Source organism: Micromys minutus (assembly GCF_963924665.1).
Source record: "Micromys minutus genome assembly, chromosome: 8".
NCBI classification, from domain to species: Eukaryota; Metazoa; Chordata; class Mammalia; order Rodentia; family Muridae; genus Micromys; species Micromys minutus.
In genome coordinates, this window is record NC_137977.1 from 46,701,041 (window position 1) to 46,719,529 (window position 18,489).

The 18,489-nt window shown below is 43.8% G+C and overlaps 1 protein-coding gene across 2 annotated transcripts in view; it reads left to right on the forward strand.

The window, feature by feature from the left end:
* Nucleotides 1-18,489, forward strand: part of PDE6A (phosphodiesterase 6A) — a gene marked incomplete at its 5' end in the record, with an annotated part of 62,419 nt that overhangs the window by 35,529 nt on the left and 8,401 nt on the right. For both annotated transcript variants that reach the window (XM_080920447.1, XM_080920448.1), the window contains 5 exons: nucleotides 370-477; nucleotides 4,039-4,148; nucleotides 6,022-6,109; nucleotides 6,254-6,354; nucleotides 6,851-6,958. In XM_080920447.1, coding sequence (XP_080776573.1) covers nucleotides 370-477; nucleotides 4,039-4,148; nucleotides 6,022-6,109; nucleotides 6,254-6,354; nucleotides 6,851-6,958 — 515 coding nt within the window. The remainder of the gene's footprint in view (nucleotides 1-369; nucleotides 478-4,038; nucleotides 4,149-6,021; nucleotides 6,110-6,253; nucleotides 6,355-6,850; nucleotides 6,959-18,489) is intronic.

Below are 18,489 nucleotides of genomic sequence, written 5' to 3' on the forward strand. Positions count from 1 at the left end.
TATCACACAGACTCAGGCACATCGGTGTGGTACCAGCTCTAAGGACTCTGACTGTAAAAGGACCTCCCGTGATTCTGAAGCACACTCCAGCTGGAGGACCATGGGATTAAACAGTCTTTCTCTCAGGACAGTTGCACCCCTGGCATGTTTAGAAATCACTGGTGAAGCTCAACCTGTGGAGGATGTGGGCAGCTCTGGTCTCCTTGGCTCTAACACCTGCTTTCATAGAACTTTCCGGGTGCTTCTGCATCTGTGCCTACCTCCCACTGTCTGGGTCAGTGACGGGGTTGGAGGACCTTGGGTCTCCTGAGGGAGGACTTAGCTACCCTGGGCAGGTACACGATGCCTCACGGCCTTGTGTGTTCACAGGCCCTGGTGCGCTTCATGTATTCGCTGAGCAAAGGCTACCGGAGGATCACTTACCACAACTGGAGGCATGGGTTCAACGTGGGACAGACCATGTTCTCCTTGCTGATGGTATGAAAGGCTGTGGGGTCGGGGGAACTGGCTTGCCTGGCAGCCACGGCACGGCCATTTTTATTTATTGACTTTTTAGAATTGCAAGGTTCTGTCTGGGACTGTAGGTGAGTGACAGAGTACTTGCTTAGGAGGTTCAAGTTCTAGCACTGGTTAAAAAAAAAAAAAAGAATTGCAGAAGGGATACAACATAAAACAGAGGTTTATGAATAAGCTGGGAGTGGTAAGTCTGTAACCATAGCACTCAGGAGGCCAGAGCAGGTTATCCTGTGCCACCTAGTAAGCCTCTCTCAAAACACAAACAACAAAAAATTTCAGGAATAGAGAAGTGTACAAATCTTACTAAATTTTCCTTTTTTTTGTAACACAGAGAGAACACACATGCCATTTAATTTTAAGAACAATGAAACAATCTATAATATTTTATTTGAAAATATACATATCATACATTTTTATGTTCTTCCATTATATATGACAATCAGATTTAAAAAAAAAAAGATTTATTTATGTTTTCCCTGTGGATGAGTGGTTTTGTCTGTGTGGATCCAAGTGTACCATATATGTGTAGTGCCCAAAGGGACCAGAAGAGGGCATCAGATCTTTTGGAGCTGGAGTTTCAAATCACATGGGTGCTGAGAATTGAACTCAGGTCTTGTGGAAGAGCAGCCATTATATTTAACTGCTGAGCCATCTCTGCAGCCCCAAGCTTCTTTTATTGTATAAACTCATGCACAGAAAAAACACATTTTTTACTATATAAAACATGAAAATGACCACTAAAGTCCAGTGGCATTAAGTACACTCATAATGTTGAGCTGTCTTTGCCATGATCATCTCTAGAATGTTTGCCTTCTCACACAGTAGCTCTGTACTCATTAAACAGTAATGCTCATTTCTCCTAGCTCCTGGGAAACCCCGCTGTATCTTCTAAGTAAGCCTGACTACTCTAGATACTGCTGCAATTGAAATCATAAAGTATCTGTTCTTTTGTGCCTAGATTTTTTTCAGTTAGCGCAGTGCCTACAAGGTTCATCTATTCATAATTTTATTTTTTCATAATATAATTATATATTCATAATATAATTGCACAAAACAGTTTTCCTTTGCAATCATGTGTATGGGAGGAGGGTATTGGAAATTAGTTCTAATGCTTTGATTCAATCAGGAATCTTCATCTCCAAATGCAAAAGTCCTTGTCCTCAATAGGTTTTTGATTGATCAGTAAAGATGCCAGCAGCTAATGGCTGGGCAAAGTGAGATGGGTGGACCCTTCCAGTTGTCTGGGCTAGAACACAGGAGTAAGGAGGACATGCAGAATCCTCATGACTTAGGGGTGGCATGGGGGGGGATGATTAGATTAGAGCTGCAGAGGGAAGATTATCTGAAAGTTGGAGTAAAGGGAAAACAGCACCCAGAAGGGCTGCCCATAAGCAAAGACCAATGGACCTCACAGAAGGTAATAGGACAACAAAGTTAAAAGTAGATTTAGAAAGTGTTGAACGAGGAGGAAAGAGTGTGCTAGCCTTGGGAGGCTTAGAACTGCCAAGCCCTTGAGTAGCCAAGGCATTTAAAAAAAGAAGCCAATGTGTGTGTGCCTTCCATTCTCAAATCCAGATAGCTCCTGGGCAGGTGTGTGCCTGTGATCCACCGAGAGCCAGACAAATCGATGTAGTCCAAACTCACCGCTACCTAAAACCAAAACTTTGTGTATGGTCAAGTTTCTTATATAAAACAGCAGAGCATTTATATGTAACCTATGCCTCCTATATATTCAGGTCTTGGTACACAGCTCAGCCTGACCTTGATGGTGTGATTGTCCTGGTTCAGCCTCCCATGTACTGGGATTACAGGCATGCACCACCATGCCAGGCTCCTTCTGGGTACTTTAAATAACATCTAGATTACTTAAGATATCTAATGTAATGGAAACACTAAACAGGTATTTTAGTACACACACACACACACACACACACACACACAATTTACTGTATTGCTTAGGGAATAACAACAAGAAAATAATTTGTAAAAAGCAGGATTCACGTAGCCCAAGCTGGCCTTGGACTCTCTATGTAGGTCACGATGGCGTTAAGTTCTGATTCTCTTGCTTTCGCCTCCTAAGGGTGAGGATTAGAGGAGTATGTCACCATCCTTGGTTTCCACAGTACTGGGGTGGGACCCAGGGCTTCCTATATGCTAGGCAAGTACTCTACTGAGCCACACCCTCAGTCCCCTAGAAATTAATGTAAAAATATCTTTTGGATCCACAGCTGGTTAGATCCACAAATAGGAAGCCCATTAATACTGAGGCCTGACTGTAATTACATTTCTTTCCCAACACCATACTGGATATGAAGGCTGCTTTTTAATCTTTTACCATGACAAACATTGCTACTGTGTTTTGGGGTGGCCTTGGTATGTTTGTGTCAATATTTTTGACTCAGAAACCTCAGGGCCCGTCGTCAGATCCCTCTGGGGTCAGGCTTCTTGTCTGCACTCTTTCTGCTCAGGTCTAGCAATGCCTAAGCACTAGGGTTTGGGAGCAGGAGTTCTGGCAGGCCAGTGCAACAATGACAGCTAGCTCAAATTTAGTTTTCTTCATTTCATTTCCTTCCATCTCCTCCCTTCCTCTCTCCTTTGTTTCCCCCTTCTATTCTCTCTGTGTGTGTGTTATATGTGGTTTCTGTGTGTGTGTGGTATATGTGGGGTGTGTGTGTGTGCAGGTGTGTGTGTGTTATATGTGGTTTGTGTGTGTGCAGTATAGTATGTGTGTGTGTGGTGTACTTGGTGTGTGTGTATGTGCAGGTGTGTATGTGCTGTTTTGGCCGTGTCTTAGTCAGGGTTTCTATTCCTGCACAAAACATCTTGACCAAGAAGCAAGTTGGGGAGGAAAGGGTTTATTCAGTTTACACTTCCATATTGCTGTTCATCACCAAAGGAAGTTAGGACTGAAACTCAAGCAGGTCAGGAAGCAGGAGCTGATGCAGAGGCCATGGAGGGATGTTACTTACTGGCTTGCTCCCCCTGGCTTGTTCAGCCTGTTTTCTTATAGAACCCAGGTCTACCAGCCCAGGGATGGCACCACCCACAGTGGGCTGGGCCCTCCCCCCTTGATCACTAGTTGAGAAAATGCCTTACAGCTGGATCTCAACTGAGACTCCTTTCTCTGTGATAACTACAGCTCGTGTGTGTCAAGTTGACACAAAAGCAGCCAGTACAGGCCAGATTTCAAAAGTTGTCCTTTGACCTCCATGTATGTGTTGTGGCACATACAGGTACACAAGTGTGTGTGAGCATGTGCTACATGTGCACACACACACAATGAGAGAGAGAGAGAGAGAGAGAGAGAGAGAGAGAGAGAGAGAGAGAGAGAGAGAGAGAGAGAGAGAGCAATACTTTTAAAATGAGTTCTAGGCAAGCCTGGGATACATGAGATACTGTGTAAAGAACTAAGACAAGCAGAGACTCACATGTGTGGGTCCCAGTCTTGCCCTATCTACCTGTCTTTCTGCCTTGCTTCTATCCCACTAAATGGTGGTGATGTAGACTCTAATATCCTTCCAGACAGGAAAGCTGAAGCGGTACTTCACTGATCTGGAGGCCTTGGCCATGGTCACTGCTGCTTTCTGTCATGACATTGACCACAGAGGCACGAACAACCTCTACCAGATGAAGTAAGTCAGGCCTTGAGGGGCCCTCACTCCTCTATCTCTCTCCTCCCTATACTCCTCTATCCCTACCCCAAATCTATCACCCAGGTCTGTACTACCCCAAGACTGACTTATCAGAGATAGGCTCCCGCTGTCCTGAGCCTCCATTTTTCTTGCTCTTAGGGTCTAGGTCCAGTCCTATAGTAAAAGAATGGACAATTTCCCAAAGATGTCCACGTCCCAAATCCAGGAGCCCAGGAATGTTGACTGATGCTCAGAAGGAGACTTTTCAGTTGTAACTGAGTCCAGAATCTTGGGATATGAACCAGGATGATGTGCAGGGCTCCCGCAGTCCCAAGGGTCCTGGTGAGGAGGAGGCAGGAAGCTAAGGAAAGATAAGATTCTATTTGCTGTCTTTGAAGATGTTAGAATGTGATGTGAGTATGCTCCGGAAGAGGGAAGGGACACAGAGACTCTCTTCCAGGGCCTCCAGAAGGAGGGCATCCTGGGACCCACATTAGCTATCTGAACTTCAGAGACAAAAGAAGGTGCATTTTATTAACACCACCAAGGCAGTGATGGTTTGCTATTGTAGCAATAGGGCTTTCTTTTGCTCTCCTCTTCCCTGTCTTAGGGATGGAACTAATTTGAGCCAACATGTGAGGAATTATAAAAGTTCATTCATTCACCTTGCACTTGTAATGTTCCTGGTATGAGGTGATGAGCTACATTTAAAAAAACAAAAAGAGGCCTGCATCCTAACCAAATTTATATTCCAGCTGAGGCACTGTCTTTGAAACACAGTTTCATTGAAACCTTTGAGCTAGGTGGAGCCCATGTTACCTCAGGGTCTTAATTAGGTTTCTGGTGCCATAAAATACACCATGACCAAAAGCAACGTGGAGGAGAAAGGGGTTATATAGTCCATCCCTGAGGGAAGGTAGGGCAGGAACTTCAAGGCAGGAACGGAAGCTGAGGCCCTGGAAGGGTGTGGCTTACCGGCTTGCTCCTGAGGTTTCCAGTCAGTTACCTTTCTTATACCTCTCAGGACCACCCGCCTACAGGTGGCGCTATCCCAAGTGGCTCGCCCCTCCCACATTAATCAATAATCATAAAAAGGCCTCCACAGACTTGCCCACAGGACGATTTGATAGAGGCATTTTTCTCAGTTGAGGTTCTCTCTTCCTAGATGGCCCTGGCTTGTGTCAAAGTGACACACACACACACACACACACACACACACACAAACCTAAGTAGCTCACTCATGACACATGAGAACACCAAGAGTCCACTCAGGACAGGGACCTGTAAGACGTTCTAAGCACTAGAATTCATGCCTCCCCATGTCTTCTCCCTACCCTAGGCTGCATCATGTTATGTTTTACACTGTAGGGCTCTGTGCTAAGTGCTGAGGACTAAGTGCTAAGCACAGCATGGTTAGTGTTAAAGCAAAAACCCAAACACTTCTTTCTCATGGAAATTCAGTGACTTCCCCTAAAACTTGGCTATGTTCCAAACATAGTCCACTGTGTGTGTGTGTGTGTGTGTGTGTGTGTGTGTGTGTCCAGGGGATAGATAGCTCTCTTAAAACAGTATGTGACTTTGCATATATATGCTTGTGTCTAAAAGGTCTATGACCCAGAAGGGACTCAGTCACTTGTGAAGAAAGGTGAAGACAGAGTTGGAATATTTGACATCTGCCCCTCATCTCCTGTTGCCCATGGCTTCATTTTTATTTTGTGCAAGATCCTTCTTGCTCCTCCCCTTCGGCAACTGCCTACAGAATTAGATGTCAGGGCTGGATTAGAATGCCCTTTATCTCCATCTTGCCCATTCTATGTGGATATTCTCATTTATTCTCTGTCTGTCTGTCTGTCTGTCTCTTTCTCTCATTTAGATCACAGAACCCCCTGGCCAAGCTCCATGGGTCCTCCATCTTGGAAAGGCATCATTTGGAGTTTGGCAAAACACTGCTGAGAGATGAGGTAGGGTGACGCCCAGCTCTCAGGCAGCCTTCTTGCCATTGGCTGAGGCCGGCACTGTCTGCCATCACTTCAGGTAGCCATGGGAAGAAGAGTGAGCTTGTTCTCAGCACCACTTCTCAAACCCTGTCTAATTCTTTTCTTTAGAGCCTGAACATCTTTCAGAACCTGAACCGCCGGCAGCACGAGCATGCGATTCACATGATGGACATTGCGATCATTGCCACAGACCTGGCCTTATATTTTAAGTGGGTGTTTCTCCTCACTTTCACAGTAGCAACCGCTGTAGTAGCAAATGCCATAGTTCCTACTGATCTTTGTTCTGCTGCAGGTCAAACACATCGCCCTTGTAAGGTAGACGCTCTTCCGCCCATGCAAGGGGGAAACAGATTTCCTAGTCACATAGATCAGTGACACGTAGTCTACAACCTAGTCTCTATTTCAAGGCTGGGGTTTTTCCAGGTTGGTTTGCTAACTTTGTGAATTTAATAACTTCCCCAACAGAAACAGCCCACGTTATCAGCCCATCTGTAGCCTCATTTTGAGAGGGGGGGGGACAGTCAAGATAGAGTTTCTCTTTGTAGCCCTGCTATACTGGATCTCACTCTATAGACCAGGCTGGCCTCGAACTCAGAGTTCTGCCTGCCTCTGCCTCCTGAGTGCTGGGATTAAAGGTGTGCACCTTTAAAGCTGCTTGCTGCCTCATTGTACTGGATCTCTTTACCAAACGGATGTGTCTTTCAGGAAAAGGACAATGTTCCAGAAGATTGTGGATCAGTCAAAGACATATGAGAACACCCAGGAGTGGACCCAGTACATGATGCTGGAGCAGACTCGGAAGGAAATCGTGATGTGAGTCAAGTCCAGGTTAACACTCACCAGCCTGAGGGTTAGCAGGCAGAGGCCCCACTCACAGCTCTTGCTCCCAACAGAACCCTGGTTGCTTAGGGGTCTCTTACATTTGAAAACATGAAGTTGAATCCAAATGGAATGGTACAAGCTGTGACACATATTTAACTTTTCTTTTAGCACTGAAAACACAAGCCAATATATTGCTATTATCTTATATCACTGCATACAAAGAATTAATATTTGAGGCATTCCAATGATAAAAACTAGGATTAGAGTAGCAAAGTGATACAGTGTCCAAGCTGTGAACTAAATATGTATTAATGAGATAGTGCAAACATAAGGACCTGAGTTTGATTCCAGGAACCACATAAAAAAGCCAGACATAGTAGAACTTCCAAGTGCATTGGCTATTCAGCCTTGCCTCATTGAGCTCAAAGCCAATGAGACTCAATCTCAAAAAGCAAGGTAGATTGCTTCTGAAAGCAACATCCAAGGTTGTTCTCTGCCTTCTGGATACACACAAATGCACATACACACATACACATGTACTTGCTTCCACGAGAACACACAGATGCGCACACATACTTTTTAGCATCTATAATCCCAGCACTCTGATGTGGAAGGGTTGCAGAGGCATGGAAATCATTCACCAGCTCCTGTACTAGACAGCCAGGAGTATGCAACCAAGGGACACCTTGCTTCAGCTTCATAGAAGGCAAGACCTGACTCCAGAAGGGTATCGTCTAAGCCCCACACTGTGCTGTGACATGCACACGTCCCCACTAGTCACTCTGCACAGAAAAGCCAGAAAACTCTGGAACAGAAGGATAATAGGGCAATTCATTCATAAACATGAGTCAGTGCTGATACTAACGGGGCAATTCTACTTTGAAGGACTACATGTCCTAAAAGAGACTTTTCCTTCCTTTTTTTTTTTTTTAAAGATTTATTTATTTGGTTTATGTATGTAAATACACTATTCAGAAACACCAGAAGAGGGCATCAGATCCCATTATAGATGGTTGTAAGCCACCATGTGGTTGTTGGGACTTGAACTCAGGAACTCTGGAAGAGCTCTTAATCACTGAGCCATCTCTCCAGCCCCCAAAGAGAATTTTTTTTTAATCAGGAGAAAAAGGCATACATTAGTACATGACCTTGGGAAATCAGTGTGGCTGCAAGTTAGACACCTCTGTCATCCTGATGGACAGCACCAACTTTGATATCCATCAAAGTAAATTCCAGATGAACCACGAATGTTTAAATAATGGGGGGAGGGTAATGGGATAATTAAAAAGAATAATATCAGAATAAATTTTTTCTAAATGTGGCCCCAACATTCATAAGCTATATAAAAACATTGGATGAATTTAAGTATTGGAAAATTAAGAATCTCCACACAACACGTACACAAAACCAAAGGCAAAATTCAAGTGAGTGACAGGCTGAGAGAAAATATTCATAATACTTCTTTTAAAAAAAGCAGATAATTTTCATAGTAAATGCCAATACAATTCGAGAAAAAGGCTAAGTCACAGGAAAAGGGACAAAAGGTACACACAACCTATTGCCAGAGAAAGGAACCACAGTGGGCTGTAAACAAAGATGGTGGAGCAGGGACTGTGCAGGGTAGGAGGAATCAGAACTACAGTGAGAGGCGGGGCTCTACTCCACCTCCTGGCTAAGATCATCACTGTGTTAGCCAGAGAGAAGAGAGCGGGAGTTTCCTTCATGGTGCTAGGAAGCAGTAATCTTTACAGAGAACAGTGGGGTACTACCACCTGTGAAGCTGTGACCCCAAACTTGAGAGAACACCTTAGCTGTCTTCTGAAAGCATCTTTTCAGTTGGGATAAAACTGGGTATGTGTGATAGGGAGAAACAGTTATTAAGCAACTCAAGGTGATTTTCCTATTGTCTCAGTAAAAAGTATGTGACTTCTTGCTTTTGTTTTCCTTGTGGCTTTGGAGTAGCTGTCTTCAACAACCACACCCTCCTTGTCTTTAGGTTTCTATTCATTCTTTTTTTCTGGCCAGACTGCACATTTTCAAATCTTCTGCTTCTTTGGGTCCCCAGTTCTCATTACTAACTGGGATAAAAAGAGTCCAGCATTTTCTGTGCCTCTAGTTGAGTAGTATGTATGCTCTCTGCAATTTCTTCCACCCAGTTAATTACACTGTGACTTTTAAATCCAGCCTCAGTCATAGGACACAAAGTATAGACAAAGTATTTTTTCAGATAGAATGTGGATGACTTACAATCCAGTCTCTAATAGAGCCCTCACTTCTACCTTGAAAGCTGTGAGCTGTCTGGATTGCCCATGCTTTTATCAGCATTGTGGTCCTCTGAGGTCTTCAAAATCACCCACAATGAGTTGCTGACTGAATCCTAGGCTTACTACCCTGCTTCTCCAAACTTAAATGCGGCTCCCAAACCAGTTCCAAAAGCTTAACAATGACATTTTGAGGCAGACACAACAATGCCCTCATTCCTGGTACTAATTTTCTGTTCTACTTTCTCTTGTGTGGCTTTGATCAAGCCAACTAAGATTAAAAACTTAAAGGTAAGGAGAGTATGGCTTTAGTCCCAGACTTGGGAGGCAGAGATGGGATTGCAGCAAGTTCAAGGCCAGTCTGGTCTACTTAATCGATTTGAAGCAAGCCTGGGCTAGATAGCAAGATCTTGTCTCCAAACCACCAAAAAGGAAAGGAATATTCTGCATGCTGTCTCTTGCTCAGCCCCAGGCACTTGAGTAAAACACTTGGGTGGTGGCAAGGGCAAGGTATGGTAGAGAGGCTTCTTGACATCACAGAAGATAGGAAGCAGCGGCAGGGAAGGGGAGGGACTCTGAGCAAGGCACAGGTATCAAGGATACATAAAATGACCTTCCTGCAGTGAGGTTCCATCTCCTAATGCTTCTGGAACCTCCCAGAATAGGACCACTACAGACTAAGCAGTTAGCATATGAATTTGTGAGGGGGGACCCTCACATGCAATCTGTAACACTGTAGGAACTACAGCTGTAATCTGTAACATTGTAGGACTTGCAGCTGCAATCTTTAACATTGTAGCAATTGCAGCTGCACTACTCTGACCCAGCAGCCTCACCTCTAGGATTTTATTACCACACGTGGGCCAGAGGGTGTATCAAAGTCCCTGCCACATGATCTCTAGTTAGAGGGAAGCCTGACAACTTACACTCCCACCAATTAGAAAACCCAGGCATTTTTCATACAACAGAATATCAACTAGAATTTGATAAGGAATGTCATATCGAAGATATGCTTAATTAAACAGACATAAACAACATGGACAGAACTTTGGTTACTGAAAAAGCCAGGTGGTCTACCAAGTCGTTTCCAGGATGAGCCCTTGTCTTCTGCAGGAAACCCAATGCCTTCTGAGACCTGTCTGGGCATGGTCATCAGAGTTCTCTTTCATAATACTAATCTTCCTGAAACAAGCAAAGGCTTAGTAGACAAGACATTCCCACCCTTCTCCCAGTTTACAAGGAAAGGCACATTCTTCTCTTTCTTCATCTGCCTACAGGACTTTGGCTCAGGTGCAAAATTTCTCTAGGTCACAGAACAGGGCAACTATCTGAATGTTAGAAATGTGTTAAAAACATGTATGTCTTCAAAGCCCCTTTCCACTGACAAGCCAGGGGAAAGGCTGCGGGTTTTCTCTGTTTATATATTCTGATAAAAAGATACTTTCCTCTATAGTCCCAAAAGGGATACCCTTGACACAGGGTGTTCAGGGTGTTTTTTCTCTGTGGTTCCTTGCTGGGTATCCTACAATCGATTTACTGCTGAACTATTATCTGCCTGGAGTAAGGGTCCAATCCAACAAGTTAAAGGCTCATTCCTAGGCTTCTCCCTCTGCCCTCTCTCTGCTGGAGATGAAAATCAGGGTCTTGGCACAGGCTGAAGTAAGTCTTCCACACCAGAGCTACATACACCCTCTCCCCTGCCTTCCTTTTAGTGTAAGCGGGACATGCTAACCAGTTGCTCCCCTGGAGCATTCTCCTGCCTTGTTTGTGCTTTTCCTCACATGTCTGGGCTTCTCACATTTCTCACAGATGTATGAGTCAGGCGTCCTCATGACTTCCTCATTAATTTCAATCATTTTCCATAATGGCTGATAGAACTCTGGGAAATGCCTCACATGCATTTGCATGGTATGGATGGGATGGCTGTAGATAGATAACCAGATGTAGGTAACATAGGAATTGTTGGGAGGCAAGTATCCTCTCAGCATATGGGGTGTCCCCGGCATTGAAACCCATTCTGTAGCTGTTCAAAAGGGTTTTTTTGGTTGTTGTTTGTTTTTGTTGTTGTTGTTTTTCTGAGACAAGAGTCTCATTATGTAGCTTTGGCTAGCTCAGAACTTGCTATTCAGACTATGTTGGCTTTGCCAGAACTCACAGAATCTACCTGCCTCTGCCTCCAGAGAGCTGATTTTAAAGGCATGTAGCATTACCCCCGGATTAAACGATTTGCTATAGTTTAATCTCTAGCCAGTCTTCCCCAGAGTCAGTGAACAGGAATAACATATCAAATCCTGAAGTCACTTGGCCCTTTTGGAAACTGGTTCCAATCCAAGGCTATCTAGAGGTCCCATCTTAAGCCACCTCGCTGGCATAATATAAGGTACAATCAGAAGGAGCTCATTGTAAGCCAAATTTATTTAAAAATTTAAAGGCCTTAGGAGCTGTGTGTAAAGACCCGAGAACAAAAACCAAATATGTTCCATATTATACACAATTATATGTAATATTTTAAAAGCAAAACAAAGCATTAGAAACGGACGATTTTGTTCTTGGCTATTTAGCACATAGGCAAAATCAAGGTATATCCCAATAAGCAACTGTAACTTTCTTCAGAGTATGTGTCACTGTTTAAGGACCATACTCTGTGTAGGGAGCAAAGGGCATCTGTAGGAAGTAGTGAAAGTGACAGATCCTGGTGTGTGTGTGTGTGTGTGTGTGTGTGTGTGTGTGTGTGTGTATTTTTTTCTTTTTCTTTTTTTTTTTTTTTTTTTTTTTTTGCTAAAGGGATCAAAACTTATGATGTCAGTTAGGAACTCTTCTGAGTTATACTACCTAGTACCCTGCTAGTCTGTCTGCTTGTCTTGCTGCCCGCTCAACTGCCTGTCTATCATCTATCAGTCTATTATCTATCTACTCAGCTGTGATGCAAAACAGTGGAGGAGGGAACCTCTGCTGTGAGTCACAGTTTCAGACGCTTCAGTCTGCGGTCACTTGGCCCTTGCTTTGGGCTTTTAGTTGCACAGTACATCACGGCCATACCATGTGTCATAGAAGACCTGGTCTGCTCTCCTTATGGTGACCAAGAAGCAAAGAAAGAGGAGGAAACGGCACACCCCGACTGATCCAACCCCACCTCCTATCCACCATATACACACTTTACAGGTGTGCTGAGGATTAGAGACCAAGCCTTTGGGTCTTTAGGGAGTATTCGAGATCCAAACCATAACACTATTTGTCTGTCCATCCATCCATCCATCCGTCCATCCAACTGCCCATCCACCTATCCTATATACCTGCACATCTATCTCTACTATTCTTAGAATTAAAAATAAATGAGAAGAACAAGAGGAGAACATTACAATTGAAGGACTAAAGAGATATCACTGAGATGCATTGTACTGTGCTTATTGAATTGAGAAGTTACAGGTCGGACTCTGGTGTGGCTTAGTCGATGGCACGAACCTGTGGTTCTTAGTGATGTCATTCAGCATGCATTTCCATAAGTTAAGTGAGTTAAATATGAAGCTTCAAAGTTCCGTTAAAAGCAATATTGGAACTTGTTATAAGATAAAATCCCTTTATAAAAATATAACACTGGAAAAGATGTCTTAGAAATAATACTGTTTTAATATACCTGCTCATTTTTAGTATCTTGGATTAACACAGGGCTTCTAAAGAAATGCCAGAGGTATAATTAATAGTCCTCTGAGAAGCCTTTTGTTCTGTCTTCATGGCATGCATCCCAGAAATGGAAGATGTAAGACTTGAGTGTTGGCTTACAACAAAATGGAAGGAGAATGTAATTGAACTGTCAGTAGATGGATCATTCGGTTAACGATCACAAGAAACTCTTAACAGTTAATGCAGAAAACTTCAAAGAATGGTGATTTGTAGTAATGGAGCTCCTTCCACCTCCAGGGCATTTATAAAAATGAAAAGTGCCCATAAAACAGATGCTGATTTTTATCAGTCTAGCAGTAAGAAACATTCACCTATTATCTGTCTTTAAAAATCTTACTTTTTCTCTCTGAAGTTTCAAAATCGATTACTTTGAGTATCAAATAATTGCTTATTAAAATAGATAATATATTTTGTTCTTTGGACTAACTGTAAGTCTTAATCCAAAGGGGGAAAAGTCACACTCGAAGGCTTATAGTCAGTGAGAAAAAAATCAGAACTGAAACTAATTAAGATATTTGGTTACTGTAATATGAAAGGGTGGTCAGGAAAGACTGAAGTGTGAACATGCATACACAGATAAAAACCATATCTGTGCATACACAGTGTTAGGATACAGTTCTGCAGAGGTCAAGTAGAAATGTAAGTTTAAGGAGAAAGCCTGGTTTTTGTTTTTTCCTGCCATAGATGATGATGGTTGATGCTGAATTACTACATTCTTGAGGTTCCTTTGGATTTTGAAGAATGAAGTAATACTTTCCTTTGGCTGCCAGTTTTTATGATGCAATGCAGCTAGATCCTGGCAGATATTTGAACCTACGATGAAATAGTTTCAACTGTTCTAAAAGTTCACAGGTTTTAAACTATTTAAGCAGATCTACAGCCAACATGGTTGGAAGACACAGAAAGCCAGCCTTGACAACCTCAGGACTACTGATGTGGAGGGAAATTGGCGTTTGGTTGTGGGACTGTCTTGTGTCCTATGGGCTTTACCTATTATAGCAGTAGCAGACTTTCCACCCCAGCTGAGATTATCAAAATGATTTTAGATGGTGGCAGGCATGCTGAGGGGCAGGAGTCTCCCTGGCCAGGAAGCATTGCTGTGGGGGCATTTTGAGTTGCTTCCATTGGCTTCTCTGTCTCTCGTCAGAATCACCTTTTACCCTGGTAGAGCGGGGCAATTACACAACTAGAGCCTTAGTACCAACCAGTCTGAGTTTGAGACTTGACCCTCACTCACTGGTGGTGTGACCCTAGCAGGTTACACCAGCCTGTGACTCAGTTCCCCCCTGAGCTCAATGGGGGTGATGGTAGTGTTATTTTGGGGATTTTCTTGGAGCTGAGCTGGGGGTAAGTGGAATGCTTTACAGCATGGCTTAGATAGGTGGAGTTTTTAGCAGGTGTTTCCTCTTATTTCCAAATATTCCTAATATTTCCAAAATAATGACATATAGATTTTGTCTTTGTCCCTAGTTCCTCACACAGAGTGCCCCAAGAGCCTTGGGTTTTCCTGAGTAGTAATGGTATCTTTTGTTCTACTGAGGTCACTCTTGGCAAGAGCCTAGCTAGTTTCAGAATGGGGGCTTGCTTCTCAGAGAGACCCTATTGCAAGAAGCCTGTGACTTATAGCCTCATTTCGACCCTCTAGGGAGGCAGGGAACACCTGGGTCAAGTTAATTACTATTGACACATGGTTTAGTTCATGCCTACAAGATAAAATCTTCATAAAATGGCTTAAACATGGGAGTTTGGAGAACTTTGGGATTAACGAGCACTCGGGGGTCCTGGGATACTTGTATGCCCTAAGAGAACGTCTTCACTGCCAGCCTTTCTCTGCTCCTCTTCCACCTGCATTCCTCAGTTGGTTTAACACATGACAGGCGTGAGCAAAGTGGTCCCTGAGTTTTGTGAGCGGACTCAGCAAATTGTTGAACCTGAAGGGATGTTATGGATATCCTCACGACAGGTTAAAGCCAGATCAGACAGAAGAGGGGCTAATGTAGGGCACAACACCCAGACTCAGCTTCCAAAGGGAGGGCAGTTTGGGAGACGGAAGACTTAAATCCATTGAGTCAGCGCTAACTCCAGGTACTAAGTGTTAGCTCAGAGTTGATTTGCGAGGAGGGAAAATTGAGACATCCGAAGGTTAGTTAGAAGGCAGGGAGGGATGAGGCATGGAAAGGAAAGATGACAACATACTATTTGGCTATTTTAGAACTCCCTCTGTAGACCAGGCTGTCCGCAAGTTCAGAGATCTGCCTGCCTCTGCCTTCTAAGTTCTGGGGTTAAAGACATGTCTACCACCAGCCATCCAGCAAAACTTTTTTTTAAGTAAATTCTTTTTTTTTTAAATTTTGTTTATTTAATTTATGAATGCTCTGCTGCATATATAGCCACTTGAAGAGGGCGTCAGATCCCCCTGTAGTTTAGACTTCACCTTTCTAAACACTTGGTGAAAGGAAACCTTGTCTCTAAACCATGAGACAAAACCTCCAGTGTGTCATCACAGTCTGCTCAGGACCCCAGTCACTGAGAAGCAGCAAGCATGTCTTCTACACAGCATCCTCTCACCCCAGATCTCCCCGCCCCTCTGCTCCTTGGCCAGGGTAGGTTATTGTGTCTTTTTTCCCAAAAGCTTAGGGAAGCTTGGGTACCAGAGGCATCTTCTAACTGCCCCACCCTGCAGCTGTAAGACTTTCCCCCAGGACCCGGCCCTTTCTTTTTATGGCCAGCATCTAATCCAAGATGTCTTGGTTCGCAGTTTGGGTTCAGCAAAAAGAACCATCTCCACTGAATTAGGTGCTTTGATTCTCTTAAAGGAACTCACATTGTGAGCTTCCTGCGTTCTGAGGTCCACACTGAGCGCCTTGCTGTGTCCTGAGCCATAACGCTGTGTCAGACCCCTTCCTGGTTCTTATGTTGCCCTACTTAATTAGTTTAAGGCCAGGATGTCCCAACAACTCTTGAGGCAAGGTTATGACTTCCCACTGCAGATCAAGCCCTTTCTGTCTCCTCTGAATTTCAGCTATCATTTCTTGATTGTGTCCAAACAGGAGTTGGAAACCCTTAGCATCCTTAAGACTGGGGTGTACAGCCTGCTGCCTGATTTTAATAGATATCAAGCTAGCCTCAAATTAATAGAGATTTGTTTTCCCAAACCTCAAAAGTGTGTGCCACCATGCCTGGTGCTGATTTTTAGGTGGTTGGGGGTGGGATTTAAAAATATCACTTCACACCCAAAGAAACTAAAGCTTCCATGTCCATAAATAAAATTTGATCCTTTGATGGAGAGCTATGTTCTGACTTTTTGGGCTGTGGGTTCTTTTGCCTTTGTGGCGCCTTCCTCCATAAAAATCAATCAATAAATTAGTTAGCAAATAAATACACATGATATCTTATGACTTTATTGGTGGAAAGATAAACTTGAAAAATTTATTATCATTTCCTTTTTCTTCTGACTTCATTGATTGATTTATTGAGGCTGTTTTTATAACCTCTGCTGGCCTGGAAGTCACAACAATACCTCTGCCCCAGTTTCCCAAGTGTTAGGGTTATAGACATGAATCACCACATCTGGTTTTCTTCTGACATAAGCAATTTAAAAATTAAGGTATTTTTATAAATTTACAAAAATATGTGAATCTTTAGCATTAGAAGGAAGTCAGAGCAGGAAGTAAAACAGGGCAAGAATCTGGGACAGGAGTTGATGCAAAGGCCATGAAGGGGTGCTGCTTATTGGATTGCTCCTCATGGCTTACTCAGTCTGCTTTCTTGTAGAACCCAGGACCACCAGCCCAGGGATGACACCACCCATAACAGGTTGAGCCCTTCCCCACCAATCACTAATTAAGAAAATGCCTTACAGTTGAATTTTGTGGAGCATTTTCCCAATTAAATTTCCCTCCTTTCAGATAACTCTAGCATGTGTCAAATTTACTAAGACTAGGAAGCACACCCTGCTTTCTTATTATGTATGGCTGCTCCTGCATCATAGATGGAGCTGAACAGAGAGATGCAACAGAGACTATGCCTTCTGCAAAACCTAAAATGCCCATTACTGGGACCTTTGTACAAAATTGATCAATCCTTGGTCTAGTGTTTTACAAAGAAGAAAGGAGAGATCCAGAGACATAGAAAAGTGACTTAGCTGGTAACTTACCCAGGACTGTGGCCATGACAAAAGGTCTCCCAGGAAGTGTGTGAGCCAGCTTTCTGCAGAGTTCTGAAAATTGGAGGGCTAGAATTCTTTCTCATGAAAGTCAGCCAGAAGACAGGGAGAAGGCCGCTGGGCTTCACAGCCAAGTTATGGAAGGGCCTGTGGATGGACCAGGTAAGAACAACTCAGCTGCCCTTGAGCAAGCTGAACTCTTCTAGCAGCTGCCCTACTAAATGGTAATTTGCTAACTTGAGAAGCTGAGGACAATGGGCGCTATTACAAAACCATGCTTTGTGCTCGCCCTAATGCCTCTCAGGAGGAACGACCATAACCACATAAAAAAAAAAGACCCAATTCCTTTTGACCCACAAAACCAGAATTTCATAGATTCTAACCTGGTACAACAGTCTTATTTACACACTGAGCTGAAAGTCACACCTTAGCCATCTCGTTCTAGCCAATGTAAGGGAAGGGAAGGGCAGGACTCAGTTGGGTCTGATTCCAAAGCCCAGTGTGGAATCATTAAATTTCAATCCCTTCTCCATTCGTGACTTTGGCCTAACAAGAGGCTCAGGCACGGATTTCTGAGCCCTCAAGATTCTCCTGGGTCTTCTTGTACAAACATCCTCTCAGTTCCACACCTACCTCCATCTCCCACCTCCTTCTCACAACAGCTTCCTTCCTGGGCTCCTCTAGTGCAAATTCAACAACACAACCTCTGTGGTGTGTAAATCTGACCTTGTCCCTCTTCCATCAAATCTTCCTGTACTTTGGGGGATGCAGCCCTGTACCTCTCCATGTCCCACGCGCTGCAAGTTCTGTACCCACGCATCTAGGGTCTCTCCCTCCATTCCCCCCTCCTCCCCTCTCTTCTTGAGACAGAGTTTCTTTGTGTAACTCTGGCTGTCCTGGAACTCCCTCTGTAGACCAGGCTAACCTTAGACTCAGAGATCCCCCTACCTCTGCCTGCTGAGTCCTGGGGAAAAGGGGTAGGCCACCTTGCCCAGCTTGATTGGGCTTCTCTTGACAAGGCTCTCAAGGGTTTTCCAAGGTTTTCCCTCCTATACCCCAGCCTTCTGAATGCCACCAGGCTTCCTGTTACCAGGACTTTGGTGCCAGGTGTTCCCTCTGCCTTCCTTAGCAAGTTAATGACAGCATCATATCCTGATCTAACATTAATTGGTTGCTAAAAGACTTTACTTCCTAATGCCATTACATTGAGATTAAGGCTTCAATGTATGGATTTGGGGGAGCACAGCATTTGGTCCATAGCAGAGAGCTCCTATCCCTGCCTCTTGCTCAGCTCGACTGTTATTTCTAGGCCAGGGCAAGACCAGTTGCTTTCACCTATAGGCACTCCCCTCCCCTCCCTCTCTGTGTTTTCTTCCTTGCCTTGCACTTTATTGTCCTTCTTAGCATATTGCTAT